The sequence below is a fragment of the Zootoca vivipara genome, chromosome 2 (genome assembly GCF_965207765.1).
Source record: "Zootoca vivipara chromosome 2, rZooViv2.hap1.1, whole genome shotgun sequence".
NCBI classification, from domain to species: domain Eukaryota; kingdom Metazoa; phylum Chordata; class Lepidosauria; order Squamata; family Lacertidae; genus Zootoca; species Zootoca vivipara.
Genome location: NC_142584.1, coordinates 40,550,151 through 40,576,065, shown reverse-complemented (window position 1 = coordinate 40,576,065; position 25,915 = coordinate 40,550,151). Strand labels below are relative to the sequence as shown.

The 25,915-nt window shown below is 42.6% G+C and overlaps 1 protein-coding gene across 4 annotated transcripts in view; it reads right to left on the bottom strand.

Annotated features, from left to right (window-relative positions):
- PRKACA (protein kinase cAMP-activated catalytic subunit alpha) overlaps positions 1–25,915 on the bottom strand; it is a 58,564-nt gene that overhangs the window by 30,562 nt on the left and 2,087 nt on the right. The window contains exon 1 of one of the 4 annotated variants that reach the window (XM_035104839.3): positions 7,154–7,773. The exons of the other annotated variants lie outside the window; for them this stretch is intronic. Coding sequence (XP_034960730.1) covers positions 7,154–7,343 — 190 coding nt within the window. The 5' untranslated portion in view covers positions 7,344–7,773. Of the gene's footprint in view, positions 1–7,153; positions 7,774–25,915 lie in introns of those variants that run through there. 4 annotated transcript variants of the gene reach the window in all.

Below are 25,915 nucleotides of genomic sequence, written 5' to 3'. Positions count from 1 at the left end.
TTTCAGACATGGCAAACATCCTTCCAACCTTCAGACACACATGGAAATGTTTCAGCTGTAAAGTAGTACAAAGGACTACAGCTGGAGGCAAAACAGCATGGGCAGACTTCTTGATGGATCAGACCACCCTAGAAGGCCAATTACCAACAGGTTCCAAGGTGAGTAATGGTTTCCTTTAGTGTTGCAGGCACAGTTACATATTTTTAAACCTATTTGGTCTGAAATTGTTTGAGCCCTACATGCCATCTTTTTTAGATTTTATGATCTCAAAAAGGGGGGGGGAACCATAACCATCCCTACCATGTAACAAGGTAGATCTGCTGTATGTGGCACCAAGGGAGCAGTGATGAAGAGATGGGATGAAGGCAAGAATCTGTGTCTGAATAGGTGGCAAAGACATTTTAAAATGCTGACCCTAGTAGACATCATTCGGGCTCCACTTCAGGCAGCAAAATGCCTAGGGCTGGCACAAGAGAGATTCTCAGAAGACCACAAGAATGTCACACCAAATGATGACTTGCAATCATGGAGAACACAGGTGTTCCAGGCAGCTGCATTTCTCATAACAGAACTCCCTTTCTCTAAGGGTCAGACAGTAGAAGCAATGCAAGATGTCCCCATTTGCACCATCAGTCAGTGGCAGATATTAAGGCAGGTTGACTTCCTTTCAACTTTGTTTTGGAGGTCCCATTTCCTGCCCTGATCATATTAGGAAAGAACATCAGGCTTTGATTGCTATCATAGATTCTCCTTTCAAAACATTTTTCCAGCCAACACTTTTCAAAAAGCTAATGCTCTTTTTGAAGCTTTCAGCTGTTAAACATTGCTATTCTGCTGCCCGTCCTCTTCCTATTTCAGGATCATGGACTTCAGCAGTTCATAGTTACTTTCTTTTACATAGCCAACTGTTTTCACAGACTCAAACATTTCCTTCCTATTAGTCAGATTCTGATCTAAAAATAGCATGGCCCTCATTGTTTCCTCAGTTTTCTAAAGGAGAAGTTTGTTGAGGACAAGTAGGAACCCTGTTTATGTATTCCATTTAAAATATGGCAAAAGTGCTTCTGTACTACTTGATATGGAATTTTTTTTGCTAGTGCAGTCCAGTCCTGGGAGCAGCCAACGTGGAAGCTTACATGCTCAATGGAGGAATCTGGAGTTTTGCTGTGGCTCTCGCTGTCTTGATTCTCTCCTCTCAGCAGCCACCAAACCCTTTCTATCATAATACTGTTCCCTTTCTCACTTAAGATTGCACATTGGTTTTTTCCTCGCGAATTTCATTCTCTTGCATTTCCAGAATCTATGGCTCTTGGGCAGGTGTATCAATAAGAAACAATGACACCATTCAACACTGGCATTCAAGCTGCCAGTCCCTGGCTCACTTCCAGAATGGTCACCAGTTGGCGTTCTATGCACACAGATCCCATTCTGTGCTTGTGGGCAGTGGCAGGGGGCAGAGGCTTCACAAAGCACATTCACTGCTTTAGCACTGGCTATGATCATCTGCTTGTACGCAGCTCTTTTTTTAAAAAAATAAAAAATTAGACCCCATAGAGCACAAGTCACTTGTTAGGGCCCTTCAATGTTTTTTTTTAATGCAATGGGTATGCAGTTGCAACTCATGTCATGTGCAGTTGAGATGCCTTTCTCAGAAGCTGCGCTTCTGTTCCAAGAGTTACTACTGCACTTTGCCAGTGCTGGCACTTACTATTTATGCCTGGGAAAAGCAATTCTTCCCATGCATAGGAGTCTTTGGTGCTATTACTACTGTGTGCAATGGGGCTGAGCAAATGCTACCAGCACCTGCCACTGGATAGGTGCAATGCTGTAAGTGACCATTCCGTTCCTACCTCTCACCCAGTCCCACTATAATATTCCTACCTTTATGGCTGAAAGATGCCTGCCATACAGTTGCTTTTAAATTATACTCTATTTTTCAAGGAAGGCCAGGGAGTAGCATATGTGGTTCTCCTTGCTCCCTCAGCTTTTATCCTCCTAAGTACCCTGTAAGGTAAGTTAAGCAGGAAGAGCTACTGGCTCAGGACAAGCCAGTGAGCTTCATGGTTGAGTAGTGACTTGAACCTGGGTCTTGTTCCTTCTTGAGCAGCCTTCCAACGGCTGTATTCCAGAGAGGAAGCAGGACCAGAAGCAAGAAGGGGGTGGAGGAACAGATGCAACTCTTCCTACCTCTGTACAGTAGGTTGCATTCCGACCATGCAGAAGCCATATCATGCAGAAGCTGACCATGCAAAAGTACACAACTCTCCATCCCAACGAGGAAGTGGGATCATCACAGTTCAAGGATGCATTCCAGCCAGCAAAAGCACTTGAGGAAGGTGTGAAGCAGGGCTGGTCAGATGTGTGGACTGAGGAGGAGAGGCAATGGGTTTGAGTGGGTGGTGGCTTCTCAAATCTAGCTAATCAATCTTTCTTCTGGTCAAGTTTTGCTACCAATGCTGCTTTGGTCACCATAGGGAATTTGTGTGTGAGAGAAAGGGGGGGTATGTGGGGTAGCTCTGAAGATATATATTTATAATATACTTAATTATACCCCACCCTTTTTCCTGACAGGACTCAAGGCGGCCTACATGTTAAAAACAAGCACCACTGATATTCCTGGACATCTTGCTGGCTCTTCATACCATCTCTCTTGGTATACTTCTAGATTTGTTATTGGACATGTGATAAGAGATACCACTCTCTTCTAGTTCTTTTTCCACTTGACTGGTTGATTCCAGAAGATGTTGGAGGATCCTTCTTGTTTCTCATGCTGTTTAACATCTAGATGGCATAGCTGAGGAAAATCTTCCAGGAATTTGGAGTCAGGTGCCATCAAAATTGCTGAAAACACCTAGTTATTTTTCTCCTTTTACTGTAAATCTATTCCAGTGAAGTAGTAGGTGTTGTGAGCAGCTGCCTGACGGACCAATAAAACGTAGCCCAATTCAAAAAAGACAAAAGTTTTGTTGGTAGGTGGTACAATGATCAGAGAGTTTGTAATTTGCCCTTTTGCAATATTACCTCAAAGATGAGGTTCAAAGACAGGCAATGTTAAGTGCTCAAGTCCTCAACTAGGCAGGCAAAAATTACTGACAGTAGCAAATACAGTCCAGGGCAGTTGCTTTAGGAAGTAGGTGACAAAAGTGGATGACAACAGACATGCCCCTCTATTGCTGTGCTTATAAGACCCTAAAGCAAAGCTTCAAAATTACAAAATTAAGGCAAGAAGCTCACTGAGAACATCTTCCACTGAGTTATATGTGCAGAATGAAGCCATTTTAGATACTGGAGGAGGTACCTTGAGACATATTGCAAGAACAAAAAGTATCAAAACAGAAAGGAGCGAGCACAATTTCTGCTGAATTCTTCAGTGCCTTCGAAACAGAATTATGTAATAATTATGAGTGTACAGGTACAGTCAGAATAATTTAACACAGCACCCAGAGAAAAAAGGTTGAGCACTCATCTCTCTTTAATCATGAAGCCTTTATCTCAGCTGCAGGTTGCTTTAATACCAGTCTGTCATAAGAGGCCCACCTACAGGAGAGAGACACTGGTTTTCCACCCTTCAACCACGATGCCACAGTGGTCTAGAAGATGAAGGGCAAAGTAGCTTTGCCAGAGGCTCAGAACAAAGTGACCCTAATCAATTTCCCTGGGAATAGATTGAACAGCCAGCCATGTCCCTAACGCGGCTGCGCTCAATAGGAAACTGCAGCCGATTCAGGCCAAGAACCAAAATTAGCAGGCAAGCAGTGAGTCAAACAGCACCTCCCACCAGCTATTGTTTAGCACTTGCCCATCAGCTATTGCAGAGCCAAGGGTGCCAGCCCAACTTAGGCTTCAAAGTGGCATTCTATTCCAGAGTGTTGTGAACTTACCATAGCATAAGATAGGGAAGGTACAAGGGAAAGGGGGCGGGGAGAGGGAGAGAAAAAGCAGTAAGCCTTCCTACAAAAAGCAAGCATTCTTAACTTCAATGCCTTCTTATACTGTGATTTAACGAGATAACCATTCAATGCATGTACCAACCACACCTCTCCTGCAACACTAGACGCACAATTGTCATGAGAATAATATGCAGTCCTTGCATCAACCGGGCCACACGGAGAAGTGGGTTTGCTGCTGCTTTATGCCTTGTCTTCAAGAGAGGCGAACTAATCTTTCAAGTTGTCCTAGAGCCTAAAGCACAGTGGGAGAAATCAATATTCTTAAATCAACAGTACCAAGACCTAGGAAGCAAAGGACCAGACCACTTGAACATACTTACACTTGGGAACATAATTCATCTCACTGAATGCGTACATCACAAATCTTGCAGGAATTTCTCATCAACAGCTCTACCTAGCTGTTGCCAAGCCAATATAAGCTCAAAGATAGTCACATTTAAACCTGGATTTGGACAGGGCAAGGTAGGCAAGCAAATCCAGTCAACAGTTCTGGAGAAGATGACACACATCTAGAAAACACCTTGTTTGAAAGGACATCTCTGAGAAACAGACACAATTTTTTCAGTGCTTAGCAGGGTAGACAAAACCCACCCCAATTTAACTAGGATGCTTTGTTTATGAGGATTTAATAAACATGAAATACAGGAATCACTGATAGATCCAGAGAAATCCAATCCTACTGCAGAGTTGCTTAACTAGTTAATTCAATTGAAACTATGCAGGAAGCTAAATAGCCACCAATCATTCACAACGTTACCCTGTATTTTTATGTTCTAGGCCAGGGGTGGGTTGAAGATACTCTACTAACAGATCCCCAAGGGGTTTATAGTAGCTTGTTGTAAAACTAAGGATTAGAAATCCTTGCCAATGGCAGCAACAAAATGATCCCCTACTGTCTTACATTATACTGTTGAAATGAACTGCTCCAATTGGCTTGTCAATTTTGGAAACATTGGAGGAAATCGGAAGCACTTCACATTTCCCAAGTGCTCTGATCTTGAAATAAATAAAAAACCAAAAGAAGACAGAGCTGATGGCAGATGCACATTACAGGTAATGGCCTTGCTGTGTGTCAGATTGGGTGGATTGGCTGATGCAAAGGGACCAGCCCTGCAGTGATCTTCTGGTCTTCAGCAAGTCAGAGAGTTGTGCAGTGTTAGCTGGAGTTCTGGTTTATTATCTGCCTGGCTAAGAAGAGGCAGGGGGTTGTGTGGTGAGCACCCTTTCTTGAGCAGGCTGAACTCTGTCAAAAGCCTGGGGTTCCTCGCAAGAGGGTTCAAGGCAACTGAACATGAAAACTATTCAGCAGCTAGTGCAAATCATGTAGAATCAGCATTCATATACATTCATTATAGATTCGAAATGCCTTGCATTCTGGCTGCAACTGATTGAGGTTTCCAAACACTTTTGAAAGGCAGCCCCACACAAACAGTTACAGCACTGTCATCTGAAGGTCACTAGAGGAGGAGGAATGACTGTGGCAAGATTCCCCTGTGTCAGGGAGGATGATAGCTGTTGCACCTGGTGATACCGGGAAAAGGCACCCCTCACCACCTGCAGAAACAAGACCCAGATCAAGAAGCACCCCCAAACTAAGCACCTGCACTTTCACACTTTCCACCCAGAACAGTCTGCAAAACCAGTCTCATATCACATGGTCCAACTACCAACAGTACCTCTTCTGTCTGAATTATGTTTCCCCTCATTGCACCCTATCCAGTCCATCACAGATATCAGACAGCAATTCAGCCTTTCAACTATCTTACAGGAACAAATGAAAATGAGAGAGAGGTGGCTGCCATCAGATACTGATGACTCCACAGCCAGAATTTACAAATGACCTCTGTCAGCAGTTTCATGTAGATGTTGAACAGAATCTACATGTGTATTGTATCTGCTAAATAGTTCCAAAATGTGCTGGTGGTGGTTTTGAACACTTTCCTTCATGTGCAACGCACTCAAATGCAGCATGGAGGAGGTGCCAATGCCAAAAGATTAAAGGGGCCAAAGAAGAATCTGGCATCAGATGTTCTACAAGCTTCTATTTTAGACCAAGCGGCATTGCCAAAACATTGTGACAGCTTTGTTTAAACATACTTGAGGATCCAAGAAAAGACTGCATTCACTCCCTTCTGCCTTAGATGAAGGAGTAACGTGTGGTCCAGACAGAACAATAGAAGGCCTAGCATCTATTTACAATCCATCACCCTAGAGGTAGACAACACCATGAATTAAGATACAGCCAGTGACAAAAATAGAATATGACATCACACCAAGTCAACAACAAAAGCTACAATCCTGACTGGTAGTGGCAGCAAAGAGGAAAAAGCAACAATCATCAGCCCATGACTTTCACTCACATCACTCTGTCAACCTCAGACTGAAATTCCCTATGTCAACAACACTGACCACACATTTTAACCAAAACAGCTAAAGTGACAACATCAGTTGGAGAGGCCGGAGGAAAAACTGTCAAAATGGGAAGAAAGTTTTGAAACACACACGGGCAAAGAGAATTTGCTTCTTAATTATGACCTTTGCCAACAACTTCCAAAAAAGTTGCAATTCTCCCCCCAAATTGTGGGAGAACATCCAGGAATGCTCCAGCTATCCTTTCTCTAGGTCAGGGATGGGGAACTTGTGCCCCGCCAATGTTACTAGACTACAACTCACTTCATCCCTTCCTATTGGTTATTTGGGCCAGGGTTGATAGAAGCAGAAGCCCAACAACTTGGGAGAGTTACAGGCTCCCCACCTCTACTCTGTGCAATAGACACTTGCAGAGTTAGAGCTTGTAAAGATGATTCAGCAGCATCAGGTTCCAACAGCTTCATAACAAATAGTAAGAAAGAGTGAGTTGCAGTGGGCTGTTGAGAACCAATGGGGCTCCCCTAAGGCCAAAATCAAAGCCACACACCAAGCAGCTGTGGCCTCACTAAAGTTGAGCACCCTACACTTTAGCTTAGCATGAGGAAAGAGGTAGTCAACAGTCATAGCCAAAATGGCTGTCAGAGCTAAGGCTACAGCCATTTGCGGGCTTCTCTGAAAAATATCAGAGCCCTATTTCAGACTCCTGTTCCAAACTCAACCACAAGCATACGCATGCACCAAGAGATACAGAACAGCAGCAGCTCTGGAGCAGAGCCTCGAGGGAACCCACCGATTCTGGCACCCCTGGAAACCGTGCTCCCTTGTCAACTCACTCTGCTCATTCCAGGCTGCCGTGTGCTCAGATTCATAGGCTGCCTCCCCAACGTTCGGTGCCCCCGAATCACTCCGTGGCCCCCAGTAAAAGATCCGCCCTGCCAGACTCTCCAGTTTCTGTAGCGCCGACATCTTACACCCTTTGTCCTTGCTGGAGTTTTGAGAGTTCACCTCAGCTCCATGGCTCATGTTTCTCTTTTATTTTATCACCGGTTCTTTTCCTCTGCCCCAGCTCTGCTCTCGGAGCAAACACAGCCAAGCAGCTCAGTCAGGATCCAGGAGGGCACTCTCTTCACTCATTGCTATTTACCAACAGGTAGGTGCAGCAGCACTGCTTTTCCTGTCCCACCACAGGAAGAGAGGGGTAAAGGCAGCAACTGGAGAACAGACACAGTCCCAGATTCAGCAGAGCTCTTAACATTCCCCTCCAAGTGATTCACACAGGCATTTGGCTTGAGCCGACTGCTCTCGACTTCCATCAAACCCACCTCCCTGGACCATAGCGTTCATGTCAGTTCAGCAACCAGTCCGGGGCAACCATCCATATCAGGTTTTCCCAAGCCCCCACGCTAAGGCTCAGAAAGGCTCCAAGACAGTTCATTCCATATTCTCTCTGTTTAGAAAGAAATACAGGGAGCCTGGTCACTTACACAGCTGATCAGAGGGTGAACAGCAGGCAGATTTGATTAATACAGAGGGAGGAAGGCCTGCCAGATCAGCAGTAGCAAGGGCTATGCAATGAGGCTTAAAATAGCTCACAAATTCTCCGAATCTCTTTTGTCCTCAGGGCTGAAGGTAGGGCAAATAAGAAAATTGTCAGGTAGGAAAGCCCTATTATCTTCCAAAACGGGATGATTCCTTAACAGAAAGAAGAAACAATTCAAGGAGAGAGGGAGACTGAGATAGACTCATAGAACTGTAGAGTTGGAAGGAACCAAGATGTTCAGATAACTTGATGAAACTAGAGCACGCCAAAGGAAACCTCTGATGCTGTAGATGGAATAAGACAAGGTGTGGCCCCCAAAACTCAAAAGTAGGAGCTCATTCAATCCCATATCTCCGTGGATGCTCAATCTGGAGATAGAAATCACTCTTTCTAAACACTAATACAACATTCCAAGTGTGAACATTCATTTGCAGAATGGCAGTCCTCATAACTTCTGGATTCTATTGCTAAGCAGCCCCCAAAAGCTCATATTCTCTGAATGAAGCAAAAGATTACTGCACAGTCCAGAGTGTGTGGATAAACATGGGAAGAGAAACCAGAAATCTTGCTTCTAAAACTTTGTCCTTCTCTCAAGGTTAAGAAGCCTTTCTTAAGCGAGGCCATCCAGAACAGAGAAGAATGGAGGTAAGGAAAAAGAAAGAAGAAAAAATGCAGGGCGATGTCTCCTCCTCATAGGACTGCTTGCCAAAGAGCTCTAAAACTATTAGATGTCACAGTGGACCTCCAAAGAACAACCAAGTCATAAGGGACAGGAAGGAGTTATTGCTTTAGCCCCCCAAAGCTACGCAGGATGTAAGCGACCAACCGGCCAACCAAGTGCATCCACAAAAAAAGCTGGGTCCAAAACTGGAAGCTGAATTCGGAGTCGCCTTCCCACATACTCTGAGGACTACTGGGTTCAGTTTCCATATCGCTATTTTCAGACGACAGCCTTGTTCTCAGCACAGATCCAGACTCAGGCTGCATAGTTCATTCTGCCTGTGCTGCAACTCTCCATTGTCCCTCAAAGCAGAGCTGGCTCTTGATTCAGAGACTGTCTGCAGGGCAAGCAGAGCAAGCAAAGTGGCAGGGTAGCTTGTGGTATTGTTTCAGGAAAAGCCCCAAAGGAACAGCCTTGAAGTGGGGGGAAGAAGAGAAGAGGCTGGGCATGGTGCCAGCTTTGTACGAAGTCCTTAAAGGAACAGGCTACCAACTTTGCATCTTCTGCACAAATGTTCAGCAAAACATGCACACAAAGGTTGTCCATGAGGAAACTGCACTCCTCCATTGTCCATTTCTCTCTGCTGAAACTGTTGAGATGCACCAGCTTAAGGACTGAAACTCTAAACTATTAACTAAGAATGCAAAGAGGATCCATTTGCTGCTCTGCATTTCATAAAGTTCAGAAAGCTTCTCCGCAGGCTAACACTTTATCATCATTCAGATCACAAAGCAAGAACATACCGTAGTCACTTCCTCTGAGAGCAGTCAGATTTGACTACTGCCAAAGACAGCTTACTGAACTAGGTAGACTAGTGATGCACCCAGGAAGAACAACTTCTCACATGGCTGGAAAACACTTCAAACTGAGTATTAAGCATGCCATTTCTGGAAATCCAAACAATTATTCCACACCCGACTTACAGAAAGACAAAAGTTCACAACTACTACCGTATTCATACTGCAAATCCGTTGGGTGTGTGTTAATGCAGATCTGCTACCAAGTAATACCATAGCATCTCTAGCAGAAAAACAAAGGCAATAATGAGACACTTCTTCACAGTACTACAATTCAGCTGAATCAATCCAGATCAAATACGTCAATGTGGTATGTAGCAGAAGTAGAGCGAACAATTTCCTTCCTAGACTGAATTGTAGGCAGTAGTAGAAACCAAGTACTTAGAGCGGGGTAGACCTACCGGTACTAACTGCAGACAAGTTGCCAGGTTTCCAAGCTCTCAAGAAGTTAGGAATTTGTAGCACAAAAACAAACAGGTGCTCACCTTTGAAGACACAAAAAGGGTTAAACATTGTGCAGGTGAGGCTTCATTAGATCAGGTGATTTATTTATTTATTTTTTGGTCATCCCAGGAGGCAAATCTCTGACGGTTCAGCACAAAAGCTTAAAATATTTTTTAATGAGCATGCTGGAATAAATGCAACCAGCCACAGAGGCAGAAAGCAATGGTTGTGTAAGACAAGGAATGGCACACCAAGAGGACAGGTGGAAGAGTCCTTGAGGTGCTCTGCCCTCCTCAGCAATTCCCTATAATTTCTGTGCCTCTGACTTAACAGGGTCAACACTAAAAGCAGACATGCAAGCTGCTGAGCAAGAGTCCAACCAGATGAAGAAGACCTAACTGGAAAGGCTACGTGAATGGACAGTTTGGGCTGACAGCAAGTGGTCTGTACAAGTAAATTCTGTACCCACAATACCTTTACCATAATATTGCTACATCCAAGCTCTAATCAGTTTTTGCCACATGTGAAGGGGAGAAAGGTGCTGTATCCTACCTCCAGGATCAGAGGTGGCACACCTCTGTATACCAGTTGATGGAGTGAACATATCCTGCCTCCTCCCAATATCTGGTACTGGATCTGGTTGTCCATGGTGGGAAACAAGATGCTAAATCATGCCAGCTTTTGATCTGATCCAGCAGGGCTCTTCTTATATCTTTAACTACTGGGGGGGTCAACCCCTGCCCCCCTCCAATTGGCAGAACTATTGTAGCATAATATAAACTACCAACTAAAGGACAATTAATGCCTTCTTAATTACACACATTTTGAAGCGCAAAGAGAACGTTTAGATGCTGGTAAAGATAGATGTGCCATTAAAATTAGGACCATACAAGATGCCTTTCACACAGTTAGCAATTGCATTAATGGCCTTTTTTTAAAAAGGAGCTTAGTAGGCACAGGGATTCAGTATGGATTGGCAGGAGAATAGGGAGCTTTAACCTCTTGCTGCTGCTGCAATCCTTATCTGAATTGGGAGTTCCACACCTGCCATTTGCAGTGGAAGAAAAGCTTCCAGATTACACTTGGGCAAGTCTTCAGTTGCTCAGAGGTGACCACTGGCAAGCAAAATTCAGGATACTAATTCATAGATCCTGAGCATGGGGTCAACTTGTCCTGGGGCAATGCATCTTAGGAACAAGCAAAATCAAACTGTTTGTTTCTTAGAAATGGAACAAGTCTTTATTTTGAAGTCTGAATATACCTCATCACTGTATATCTTTCAAATGTACCAAATTGATAGGTAATGGAACCAATTTTCTCATTACGTAAATGTACTTAGTGGCATCCTCTTCCAACTGCACCTACTGGACTGTCACAACACTTTTTAGAACTGGATCTCAGAACTTGCGAGTGAAATGGAGAAGCACCCCCCCCCTTTTTCAGAAAGGAAAGTGAATATTTGGGACTTGGGGATATTTCACTTTTCTTTCTTGGCACACTCTGCCAGCAGATTCTTTTGACAGAGCTCTTTCTGTTCTTTGCTACCTTACAATGAACCCAATTTCATATGTCAGATATTGGGAGTGTATAATCGGTTAAGCTGACTCCCTGGGAACTTGGGTCACCCTAATTGGCTGAAAGAATCATCTGGTACAATACAACTCCCTGCCATTCCAAGCAGCCTGGAATACTTCACTAAGAATGAAAGTGGTTAGAAACATAAAGTTCCAACACAGAAGCTACAAACGAAACACTGAGGAATGCTTCTCAGTTAAAGCACACCAGGCAATATTATTTAATTTGACATATTTAACACTGCCTCTTAACCCGAATGGTTCATAAGAGGGCTCACAATGTGTGAAAGTCAAACATTAAAACTACAGCAAAGAGCAATAGGTAGCAAATAAAAATCAGATAACAACCTGAATTAGTTAAAACAAAGATGGTTAGGGAAGCTGCATCTTTTAAGTTCTGCTAACAGACTGTGGTTAACTACTAGCCATTCCTTTCCCTACATTTCAGTAATTGCTGGTGGTGTAAACTGATGTAAATCAGTTAGGTGTCATATGTACTTTCATAAACAAGTCTTAAATCACACCTGAAAACTTTAATGAGAGAAAGGAAGGAGAATTGGTGAATAGTCTTTGTTTTTTAAACAAGTGCAATAAAGCATTGCAATAACGTTTTAAAAATGGCTTCTGAATTCAAAATTCCAAACCACTACCTAATAATGAGTTATGCTCACTGGAAAATATTGTTTAGAAACTATTGGCAGAGTCTTATCCTGATGTTTGCAGCATCAGCATATCAATGTTTAGAATGAGACATCAAGAGATATACCATCAAGCCAAAGAGCAATACTGTACTGTACTTTAGAATTGGAGCACCACACTTACAGAGTTCCATACCCGCAAATGTAACATGATATCAGGGTTTGCATAGTTAATGCAAGCTTGCCAGTAAGCCCACGCTACTCAAGAAAGCTAGGGCTTTGTCTGTATGAAGTCTCCAAACAGTTTTTATAAATGTCAGAATTTTAATTCCCCCCACCCCCCGTTTGCTGACAGCAATGTAATCAAGAGGTATTCTCTGCAAAATAAGGGCCTCTCAGACTCATCCAACACAAGGTACAGAACAATACTGAGCTACAACTATCCTGATAGGAGATCACAAAGGGTGGTGATCCCATTACACAGCTCCAACACAAAAAAGGCAAAACTTCACAGCAACATCATATTTTTTCCTCCCACAAGTCTGAACCCCACAATGAGGATATCACATATTCTCATGCACGTTTTCCACGGTCAGGCTGGACAAGTTGATTTCATTCTCAATACAGCTGGCAGGTATAAAGCATAAAATAGTAGTATTGTCAACCAGCAGTTAAATTCACCAATGCTGTCCATCCTTATGACTGTTCCCTGTTCCAAAATGCTGAACCCAGCATACCAGTCTAAAGCAAGAGTGAGGGACTACAACTCCCATCTTAGCCAACCACAGGTCATGCTGACTGCAGCAGATGGGAGTGAGAGTCCAACAAAAGCTGGTAGACCAGAAATCAACTTGGCCTAAAGACTTTGTGTAACAAAACAGTATGGCTCAGTGCAATATGGTGACCTCTACACAATAAGTACAAGTCAGAATAAGCTGCACCTTAGGAACTCACACATCTACATGTAATAGGGCCTGGTTGTATATTGTTTTCACAACGTGTATATACACACCATGTCCCCCCCCTCCTTCCTACAAGTAGTGCTTTAGGTATCAAGAAGAGCAAGAAAAGACATGGTCATTATGTTTGCTGGCTGATCAGCTGAAATCCATTCCTCTCTCAAAGTGGCTCCTTGCTCTGTGAACAGGATTGCAAAGGAGAGAATGAAGATACCAATATAGCTCTTGCAACAATCTGTTGGGATTTGAGAGTGATCCTTCTTTGCAGCCTCAACCTTACATGGCTTTGGAAAGTTTATCTAGATGTAAACTGGAAGATTTATCTACATGTTAAGGATTTCTCATTGCATCAAGCAGGTTTACTTCCAAAGTACACATTGTTAGGATCTGACTGTTTGCCATATTTTAGCACCTCTCTACACATAATGCATTGCTAATGAGTGTTCCACTTTCTGAAACCTTATTCCCTTATATGTACTTCACACCCTCTCTCACCATATAGCTGTAAAGCCACAGGTTTGCTCTCAAGAGGCCCATGTATGTGCTAAGAGCTTTGCAAAAATGAGATCTCCGACAACATGACTATTTTCTGGCATAGTAACACATATTACAACTCCAACATTAGCACTTCCACACATTTTACCACACTGAAGCAACTTCTGAGATCACCGGCGTCTCCTATGCTCATGTCTTTTGTGATTAATGCAGAAACAGATAAGGTATCGTCAACCATTTTCCAAACCAAGTAATAACTGAACAAAGAGCACAGAGCACAAACGGTACACTTTGCCAACAATTACAAGTGACATACACACCCCATGGTTTTTCTCATTAATTGGTAACAAGAGATGCTCGAATCAGACATTCTGAAACTGGCAAACCAATCAGCATTATACCATCTTTAGAAACCATGTGCAACACCCCCCTCTGGTGGCTGGACCACAGGGAATGGTGCTGGGCCACATCTCTCTCTCTCAAAACTATTTTCTGTAGCCAAGTGTCCCTTGAACTTTTCCATTCATCTGAAGTACTTCGCAGATGGTGGATCAGATCACGAACTGGAAGCAGCACAGTTGGAATTAAGTAATGCTTCTCAACCTGTTACCTCTCAACCTATGCTAAAAAGAATAAAGAGTAAGCACTGAAGGGTGCATAAAGCCTTCCACTCAGCACTCTATTCATACGTTGGCTGTTGGAAGCTGAATGCACACCAAGCCAAGCAATACAGCTGTATCACAAGGTACCCATTCATTTGAAGTGAACCCCGGTGAGTCTGCTTCTGAAAGCAAACAAGTACATCACATGGAAAGTTACATGAGTGGGTCACATATACTCTACTGCAGTTAAGCCTGTAAAAGCCAAATTCAGTTAGCTGGTGACTCTTCCATGTAATGATCATCTGCTCCAAAGTATGACTGACTGGTGACCCCAGTTAAAGATTTTCAGTATGGCCCTGATGCTGAACAAAATTGAGAATTGTGCTTGTGTCATCTTTTGGGTTCTCTCCCGGCCATTAAAATAAAATAAAAATCCACACTGCACAACCATAGTAAAGGAGCTGAGATTAAGATGTATAACAAAAAGAAAAAAACTTATGAAAGTCTGACTTTCCAGAAGTTTTCTACCTTTATATAGTTTTGTTTGCTTTGTTTTTTCTTTGCACACACCCTAAACAAAACTCACTAGAAGATAAAATAGATTCCTTTTTCAAGAGTAACAGCACTTTCCCTATTTTCACCGTTTGCATCTTAAACGATCTTCTCCTTCATTTATATAACCTTCACGCCTTCCCAAGATTCCCAGTCCAGTCTGCCAAAGACACCACAAACATTATTTTCCATTCTAGAAAAGCCTAATTCTACATTACGCAGAGCTCAAACTTCACAGCCTACTTCTGCATAGCACCAGAGTACTACTTTCCCTATATGGAGAATTAGCAAAGTATTCTATGCTTAACATAAGAAATAATAATAATAATTTTTTTATTTAAACCCCACCCTCCCCAGTCAAAACCGGGCTCAGGGCGGCTGACACCAATAAAATTACAATAAAACATAAAAGAAAGAAAAATGATTAATTAAAATACAGATTAAAATACAATTTAAATTTAAAATTTTTCAATGCAGCCTCGTTTTAAAATGGCCAAAATCAAAATCATAAGAGAGGAGAACATAGGGGTCAGACTGGGTCCAGGCCAAAGGCCAGGCGGAAAAGCTCCGTCTTGCAGGCCCTGCGGAAAGATGTCAAATCCCGCAGAGCCCTGGTCTCCTGTGAGAGAGCGTTCCACCAAGTCGGGGCCAGTACTGAAAAGGCCCTGGCCCTAGTTGAGACCAATCTAACCACCTTATGGCTCGGGATCTCCAAAATGTTGTTATTTGTGGACCTTAAGGTTCTCCGCAGGGCATACCAGGAGAGGCGGTCCCGTAGGTACAAGGGTCCTAAGCCGCATAGGGCTTTAAAGGTCAAAACCAGCACCTTAAATCTGATCCTGTACTCCACCGGGAGCCAGTGCAGCTGGTAAAGCACTGGATTAATGTGGTCCCATGGCAGGGACCCCGTAAGAAGCCTCGCCGCAGAATTCTGCACCTGCTGGAGTTTCTGGGTCAGCTTCAAGGGCAGCCCTGCGTAAAGCGAGTTACAATAATCAAGCCTGGAGGTGACCGTCGCATGGATCACTGTGGCCAGATCAGGGTGAGAAAAGTAAGGGACCAACTGCTTAATACGGCGGAGACGGAAAAATGCCACCTTAGCTGTGGCTGCAACCTGCGCCTCCATGGAAAGGGAGGCGTTAAAGGTTACACCCAAGCTCTTGACAGAAGCCGCTGGCACTAATTGAGCCCCCGCAAGAGATGGGAGTTGGCCCCCCAACCCCATGTCATCCCAACACAGCCAGAAGACCCCTGTCTTCGAAGGATTTAACTTCAGCTGGCTCCCACATAGCCAGAAAAACTGAACATCTCCAGTTCCCTCCAATTATTAGAAAAGGCATCCCTCTCAACAGCATTTTATCTATAACACACCTACCTCTTTGTAGCATCTCAATATGAAGTTTGGGTTTCAATCAGCACATTAATGTATAATCACAATTTAATCAATAAGCTCCAGGACCATCAACCAGCCCTAACAAATAACGCTCTCTCTTAATAATTCACCATAGGAATCCAAAGTGTGGACGTTCCCTCTGTTAGCCACTTGCCACGCTCCACTCTAAACCACAGTAACCACAGATTTTTAGGGCCTTGTACAAACTGTCCTAACAGAAATAAAAATCCTCTCCCTTAAGGAACGTAAACCTGCATTACTACTAGTTCTGACCTGCCACAGTGCAAACCTGCAAGAAGCCAAGACAGGGAAAGGTAACCTGATGGGATTAAGTTAGACCAAACAGCATGTTATAATCAAAGGGCCTACCTTTTCTTAAATTAGCCTGCAGAAGCCAGATGGTAGAGCTAAATACACCAAAGCCATTCTTCACCTTCCCAAGTCCCTCAATTGGGCACAAACGGAAGCCACCTCACATTAAGAGTGGGAAATATCTCTACCATTGTATTTTAATATTTTACCATTGTATTTTAATATTTTGTTGGAAACTGCCCAGAGTGGCTGGGGAAACCCAGCCAGATGGGCGGGGTATAAATAATAAATAGAAAATAATAATAAATAATAATAATAATAGTAATAAATAATAATAATAATTACTTCTCAGCTCCACCAATCCTGTCACATTACCCTCCCTCCCCTGCAGTGAAGACCGGGGCTACCCGTCCCTAGACAAAGCCACAACACACCCTCCTTGGACCCCTAAGAGGGCTGGCATCATAGACTCTGAGCCTCTTCTCCTCCCCTGGCTACCCAGCCTATTACTCCCCCTCACCTCCGACCTCCATCTTGCCAGTCTGGAATATGGCTTCTCTTCACCTACGGCTCCCCAGAAGGCCCAATCCATACTACCGCTTTGCCAGCTCTCTGGGAGACCGGCTCCAAGGGGCAGAGAGAGGGGTGGGGTGAAGCAGCCCACTAAAAAGACCTAAAGCCAGACCCTGTAAAGAACAAGAGTAAGGATCAAACCCTTCCGAGGCCCAGGAGCCTGCCTTTGGCACATACTTTTAAGAAACACGAGCAGAGCACATCAGGCCCCGGGCCTGCCTGGTCTGATCTCCAGTGATCTCCTGTAGAACTAGGAGGGCGTGGCCAGAACAGAACCCTCAGCGCACAGGCCTGCTGCCCCGCAGCCGATTGGCTGTTTTGCTTCGTTCAAGTTTGTATAACAAATCAAAACTAGGTGACCGAACAGAGTTATATTTAATAATAATAATAATTTATTATTCATACCCTGTCCATCTGGCTGGGTTTCCCCAGCCACTCTGGGCAGCTCCCAACAGAATATTAAAAACACGATAAAAGACCAAACACTAAAAACTTCCCTAAACAGGGCTGCCTTCAGAAGTCTTTTAAAATTCAGAAAATTGTTTATTTCCTTGGCATCTGATGAGAGGGTGTTCGCCACTACCAAGAAGGCGCTCTTGCCTGGTTCCCTGTAACCTTACTTCTTGCAGTGAAGGCCCTCGGAGCTGGACCTCAGTGTCTGGGCTGAACGATGGGGGCTGAGACGCTCCTTCAGGTATACTTCAGTTATAATGGCCCTCAGTACTCCCCAACCTCACTAGCTTCCGGGGAGTGGAGTAGGGGGACTAGGCTAGTCCCCTAAATGTTCCCGGTAAATTAGAGTATTAAAGCATTAAAGCCTGGCGCCGCCTCCTCAAAGCCCAGGAGGGTTCTGCCCCCCATTCGCCCTCACAAGCTGGTGCTTGTGACCAAAAGTGTTCCCCTACAAAAAAAATAGCACTGCACGCCACTGCTTCCGTGTTTAGAATTCATGTCTTTATAAAACTTATTCTTCTTTTAGTTTTTCTCTACACGATTCTCTTACGTTGTTCCATCAGGGTAGTGTGGGAGCATCCATCTACAGCAAGATCATCTTCTCCAACTGAAGTACAAAGAAGTATGCATGGCCACAACACCCAGTTTTGTAGAGATGCAGTGGATAACACTATTTTGTACTCTTTTCACTAGTGTAGGAAATAAATGGCCACCAGATGGCACAAAATGCATCCATTTTTTTCCTTTTCGTTCAGCACCGTTAAACTACCGGTATATGTTATTGTGTCAGCTATACCTAACTGCCATGTTATGTGTGGGCAATGGGCAGTGTAGTGTAATGGTTAGAATGTCCAGGCTACAGAAATCCAAGTTCAAACCCCCATTCAGCCATGAAGCACTAACCTTGGGTTAGTGACCAAGTTGTTGTGAAGATAACGGCAAGGGCTGGGTAAAGATGAAAGGACTATGTACATTGTTTTGAGCTCCTTAGAGAAGTAGAATATAAATGTAATAAATAAATACAACTGCAAAGCTCTTAATGGGGGTAGATTGCTGACAATATATTACATCTGTTTGCCATTGTGCTTCTAAGCACACATCAAAGTATATTTTTGATATTTAAAGCCCTGAGCCAAAGTTATCAGAGGCATACCACCACTATTATGTCCTTGGGGACACTGGAAAAGCAATGCTTAACAGTTCCCTTGTTTGTTGCGGTAGGATGAGGAACACTATTCCTAGGGAATGCATTTAACGAACTCTTGCATCAGCTTTCAAAAGTATAATGTTTAAGATCTCAATTTTTAGGAGGGTGTCTGGGTTAGTGGCATGTCCAATGGTTGCATTTTCTCTTTGCTCTTAATTATTTGTGTTTTCTTTTACTTGTTTATAAATTCTGTCAACTGAAATGACCTTTGAAGTCTAAACAAGCAAGGCTAAAAGCTGCTAAATAAATAGCGAACACACAAGACTGGGTACTGTATTTGTATTTTCCAATCTTCCATGTACGAGAAATTCATCAGGAAAGAGCCAAAACCCAATCACTGCATCGTGCTACAATAAGGCCCTGGCCTGTAAATCTTATCTAACCTGATCAATACAATTATTAGCCATTACTCCTTTGCAAAAACGTTACAAGTGGAATGGCTCACAACACAATCCCACACTTGAACCACAGGGCAACAGAAGGTTACACTTCAAATTAGTTCTCCTAACTAGAATTGCCAGAAAACATTCCACAGGCCAGGCGTTGATAGTCTTAAATGTATCATGGCTGAAGAACGTGCCTGATCTGGTCTGTGGATGCCCAAACCACTCTCCTATTCCTGCCAAAACTACAAATGCACTAATTTGTAATACTCCCTCACTTATCCACCAAGGTTTACAGCATGCTACAAGTTAGCAAGAGGCAGTAGTCACTCAAGCCAGCTTGTCATTGTCATTTAGACAGCTTCCGTCTCCATTTAAACATAATGGGGTTCTCTTGAACAGTATATCCAATCAGGTCACGATCACAGCAGCACTTTCTCCCCTTGTGCTTCCCAACAAACAGTATTGAGAAGCACATCACCTCTGACATGTGAGATTATACCCAGCCACCATGACCAGGAGCCTTAAAGTTGGTGGCCATCACTTTTGTGACAGCATGTAGTTTAACTATGCCCTCTCCCTCCTGCTGCCAGAAGGAAATCTGCAAATGAAGCAGAAGTGGTGAGATAGGGAGAGGAAGTTTCTTTGTTTTTGCAATATTGGGGGGGGGGTGATCCAGTTGTGAGGGGTTGGGTGTGGGAGAGGTGTAAAACGAGAGGGTTGGCAATGGGGTCGGGGTTATACAGTTTATAAATCCTGCTTCTGATTTGGGATATGTTTTTGGTCTTTGTGCTACTAGCTTCATGCTCCCTTTCTCCTGAGTTGACTGCCTAAAAGACACGCTTGACTCTTCCACTGCCTCCATGCCAAGCTCTTTTTCTCTTTTCCCCAGGCATGGACATCCTGTTGCCTTGTGGTCTTGGTGCAGAGGGAGCGTCCATCAAATTTCCACAATCTGTATCTATCTGTAGACTGATCTAGCAGTACGATGTGGAGAAATTTGATAGAGAAGTTTTCCTCCCCTTCATAAAAATAGAACTAGATGCTGAATGTTGGAAGTGCCAGGGTACACAAAAGGAATTATATCTTCATTAAAAACACAGGAATGCTGCCAGAAACACGTGCTGACTACCCTACTCAGGAGAATGAAGTGGGCAGCACTTTGCTTTTAAGATGCTTCAAGCAACTTAAGAGCTGGCTAATATCTAAATGCTATGTATTATGAAGTATTCACACGCTAGAAGAAGTGTGAAATCATCCCTGGATTCTACAAAGGAACGTACAAAAGGTTGCTCAGCGTTCATACTCCAGTTTGTTAAGGCAGTAAATTACTCTTTAAACACATTTTAAACCAGCCATCTTGATTGCAAAGAAGAGTGGATTTTTTACATTGATCAATGAGTGCTTACAGGTGCAGCAGGGCCCCAATTCATGATGTCAGCAATTTGAATTCTGACTTACGGGGTTATAGTAGTTTCTTGAAGATCATCCATGATCTACACAGGATGGACACATTGTTTGAAACAGCTACATGCACCTATGCACATGGCAAGGAACGGCCTTGGTTGACTCCTCAGGTGTGTACATGCTATGTAACAGATGCTTAGACACTTCAAAGTTATGTAGCAAAAGTTCCACCACTTGAACCTTTACTCTGTGAGGTATGAAGTGTTCCCAACACTGTGCTACTCATACAAATGAACAGTTGTTGCTTCCTTATTAGCCTTTACCTACCATACCACCTCTTCACAGAAAATAACCACCCTTGGCACAAAACTTTCAAAGTCCATTATTGGCTTTGTAAGTTCAGGTTTGACCTCGTTTTACCCAAAGTTCCTGCTAGTTTACTCTGATCTTTAATAGAGCTCCAATTTCTCATCTTAATCATCGGTGCGAGCTCACACTTTTAACCTACCAAGAACCCTAAAACATCTGGGATCCCATGCACATCAAACCCTTCCTTGAAGACTGCGTCAGTCACATAACTGGGAGAACCTAATGAGGAGAGTAAGAACTGCTGGGGCCTGTTCGCAACCTTGGAAGAACGGAGTGCCAATTACATGGGCAAGGAAATAGTTTCATATTTTTAGAGTGTACACAGATAAAGGTTTCTTACATTTTCCTCTCCTGTCTGCATCTTCTGAAGAAACTTCTTACGGTAATCACAGCTTACTCCTAACTCCTTTCCCAAACTCCAGGGAGTTCTTTTGCTACTTGCTGCGATTACAACCAGCAGTGAATTTGATTTCTTGGCTGATCTTAAATTATCTCTGGTTTTATAATTTGTTTTATTGTCACTTGAAGGTTGCAGCAGGCCCTGGAGGCCCTTTTGAGGGTGAGAAGACATATAAGGAAACAAAATTTAACCACAAAACCAATGCATATTCTCTTAGTTTTAGTATGTTTACAGGGACTCTGTGTTCACATTCTTCACCCAAACTGCAGGCTTCCTAGAAGCAAAAGAATTTTTTTAAAAATAATAATAATCAGATGAGTACATGCTGATAGGGTTTTTTTCACTGGGTCAGAAGCCCCAACTCCTTCCACTTTATATACAGTAGAGAAATCATAGGCAAATCATATCACTTTCACAAAAGCCAAGAGTCACAGATCTGCAGAGTGAGATGAACCAACTCAATTTCTAATACCAGCTAGATTTTAAGCCTTTGCCAACCTGGTGCCCTCCAGATGTTTAGGGCTACAATTCACAACAGCTTCTGCCAGTATAGCAAATGCTGGAAGCTATAGTTTGAAATATCTAGCGGGCACCAGGTTGGAAAAAAAAGCTGCTTTAAACAACTAAGCTGTCCATCATCAGTTCTGCCTTTGGTGTAGGTAGTTATGCGGAACGAACAGGAAAGCGCAGCTTTTAAACGGGGGCTTAGATTTTCCGAAACTTGACATTAAGGAACCTACTTTTAATATAGTTCCATCAGTGTTGATGGCAATGAACAGAATAATGAGCAGAACATAGATCCCAGCCGCAAGGAACTTACTGCCTAACAGAAAGATGAGAGAGTGACGGAAGAGGAAACCTACCTTTAACTGTGGACACAGCTGCTTGTCCCCAGTGCCTGCCCTGGAGGCCCCTTGGAACAGCATAGCAGACTCAGGAGGAAGTGGGAATTTACAAAAAATAAATAAATCACCTCACCCCCTTTCTGGTCAGATAAAGCAGACTCCTCTGTTGCCCCAGAGGCTGAACTGGATACAACCGTTTATTGGAAGCTCAGATGATCTGTGTCTGCCACCATTCTCCAGCAGAAATGTTTTTGAATCACAATTACTATTATCTGTGTTAACAGAACGCACCAAAAACATATGGATTTGTTTTTGGGGAAACTAAGATTCAGTTAGGTAGCAGTGTTGGTCTGACGCAGTCGAAATAAAAAATTAAAAAATAGGCCAGTAGCACCTTAGAGACCAACTAAGTTTGTTCTGCATATAAGCTTTCGTGTGTCTGCACACTTCTTCAGATACCAAGAAGTGTCCATGCACACAAAAGCTTATACCCAGAACAAACTTAGTTGGTCTCTAAAGTGCTACTGGACTATTTTTTAAGATGCAACTGAAAGAGTTCAGTTTAGCAATCCATGGTTCCCCATACATTTCATTTATATTTACTTACCATACCAATAGTGTGTCAGCCACAGCTTTGATACCTATATAGCCACATTTTCTTTGAGAAAAAATTGACAAGCATTTTGGACCAGAATACCTCAAGGAGTGTCTGCTCCTGTAAGTAACCCCTATTGCACTCCAATCCACATTTGAGAGCCTTCTCAGGAAGCTAAGTCAACTCACGTTTGGCAGGTGGCTACAAACAGCAGGGCCTACTGTATTTGCATTTTTTCCAGATCTGTTGGCTAGCCTATTAAAATCTTTTTATCATTTGCACCAAATGATTAATTCAGATAGGTGAAGCTGACCGGAACTGGGATCCAACAATATATGGATGGCACACCTAAGGCACCTCTGTTTTAAACAGACAGTTGCAGAGCTGGAAAGGACCTCCATGTAATGTTGCACAATCCCTACTCAGTCACAAAGTTGCCTGGGCTTGGCACTGCCTCTCAACTTAAACCTACCTCACAGGGTTGTTGTGAGGACAAACTGAGAAGGGGAAGAACCATGTACTCCACATTGAACTTATTGAAGGAAAGGTAGGATGTAGTAGTTGTTATCTAGTTTCAACTTTAAAACCGCCAATGAAAGAGAATCACAATAATTAAGTCGTCATGTTTTTTTTTGTTTTTTTTACAAAGGCTACATAAATACAAGAATTGTTCTCCTTCTGAGTTCATTGGAGTAGGCAGGAAGTTTACTTGATCCATCTATCTTCCAGAAATTCCATGATAGACATTTTACACAGAGCCTAACAGCCAAGCCACAGGAACCTGGATGTCCAATTTAATAAAAAGAAACAGTGCTTCTATTAAGTGCACTTCACATAAAAGCTTCACATACATTATATTGGATTGTTTAATTAAAGATGTGCTCTGTTTAATTGAAGTCATGCTTTGTTTTCCTTTTTAATCCTGCCAAAAATGAGAGCTGGGAGTAAAATTATCAGCACAGTTTCTTTGTGGATCAAACAACAAATCTGCAAAGAGGTTCCATGCATCAGCAATAGAGGCACAGGTCTAATGTTGCGTCTGCTCCTCAGATCTGTTGAAAGCAACAAAAGGGGACAGATTGGACTAGAAAACTGCAAGGCAGCCCACCTCCAACTGCTGCACATATACCAGGAGAGCTGCAGGCAGAAAGGCAGATGCAAGTATTCCTTCAAAGTCCCACAACTTAAACCTTACTGCTTGGATATCATGTGGATAGTGTGCTAAAGTTCCTATTTAACAATTAATAATTACTATTGTTCCCTTTTAAATTTCTTTCAGTTGCTAACTGGATTATTCTCTGCAGAGTATAATGGTCCACAGAGCATATGGTCCACAAGCCAGTGTTCAGAAGCCTTCAAGTTTTTTTACCTAATGGAGCTCATATAATGCATGCTGTTACTTGAGAAAATAGCCTTTGTAATATTTTATAACTGCCAATAAATCATTTGTTGCAAAGGCTAGGAAATAGCTTTTTGACTAGATGACAACTAAGGGATTGGATCTTCTGGACAGAATCCAGAAGGGACCTACAACTAATTAGAAACACAAATTTTCCCCCTTGGTACCCACTCTTGAAAAAAGAGCATTTTAGAGCTTGTATCTGAACTTTCACCAGTTTCCTTAAGAAATGCCTTTATTGAGCTGCATTTCCAAGTGATGCCCACCACAGTCTTGGATGGCGACTACAACAAGGTCTTGTATACAGACTTTGTATTTATGGTCAGGTGGGAGACATCACTTATTATCTGTTAGCCTGCCCCTTATATAGAGGAGATGGCTTTCTGAAACCTTTGTTCACACAAGCAAGCAGGCCCACACAGTTGTTTCTTTTAAATGACATAACATACATAATGGCCCTCTATACACTGGCTGCAAAATTAAAATAAAATTAAAAATCAGGAAAAATGAGTTAAGATAAAATTGCTATAAATTGTGGTGGTGGTTCAGAGGTGTAATCTGAAATAAAGCTGGATTTGTGTTTGTTGGTGTATCTGGGAACTTGTCTTTCTTATGTTAGGGATGCTGGTAAATTGGATTTTTAAAAGGCAAAGTAATATTAGAATTAGAGCTCTCAGAGAGATACAAGGGAAACTGTGTGTTTCAGGAACTTGGCAGTCCTTTTGTATTATGAATATATGTTCTGTATTATTGCATTAAAACTATAATGGGCTTTGGGTACAACCATCAATTTATTAGATGACATGCATGCATGTATGTTAAATCTGATGATCAGGCTAAAGTTTTGAAGGATGTTTAGAATTCAATCACAACTACTCAAGACAATTTTAAGGAAAGTGTCCTTAAATTTTCCCTATCTTGACTTAAACTCCACTTCTAAGTACCATGATCACAATAGAAGGGCAAGGTATAAATTTACCTAAATAAAAAATAACTTAAGAGTCTATGCATGTCCTGAGATTCCACATACTCAAATATGGTGCAGTATATTTGGATTGCTGATAAATCCACGTTTTAAATATATAACAGTAGGTTTCAGTCCTTCAGAGTTAATATTTACAAATGCGTTTTTGAAGCCATCATCGAAGCCATGTACAAGTACCTATAAATCTAGCACTTCATGTTACCCTATGTCACTCATTTACCTGTGCTTCCCAAAATATTAATTTGCACAACTTATTTTTAATACACAATGTTGAGTTTTCTTGCTTAGGCAATAGCTATCTTTGTGGTTAATAAAAACAGTATCAATCAGGCTTCTGATGTTCAGGAAGTCCAAAATATTGGTCCATCTCATTCTTAGTACAGAGTCCCTAAATTCCTGGATACTATTTGTTTTTTAATGTATTTTTTATTAAAGGTTTCTTGGTTTACAAAAGTACCAGCACCTGTATGTGCAATGTCTCTTTTTTCAAGTTACATTTTCTACAGATCAGTTTCATTTGTTGCGACATTAGTGTTACATTAGGAAGAAAAGGGGGTAAGAGGTGGAGCGGGCCATGGAGGGTGGGGGTGGGTTGCGATGTTTCTATTTAACTTAATGTATGTGTGGGGTTTTGTGTCAGCGTCGCTTGTGCAGGTTCTCTTTACTATTTGCTTGTGTTCCTCTGGTGGTGAGAGAGGTTGGGGTTGCCCTAGGGTGTGGTTGTTTGTTTGTGATTGGCTGTGGTGAACTTTGTTTTCATGTATGAGTGGGGTGGGGTGGATGTTTTTGGATCAGGTTAGCCATATTGATTCGTAGGCTGTTGGTGGATTTTTGTCGTTGTCTTGTTGGGCAAATCCTGGATACTGTTAACAGCTGACAATGAATGAAGTGCTGAGAACAACGAATACGTTAAAACACTGTAAGGCAGTGATGTTTTCCTTGCTAATACACT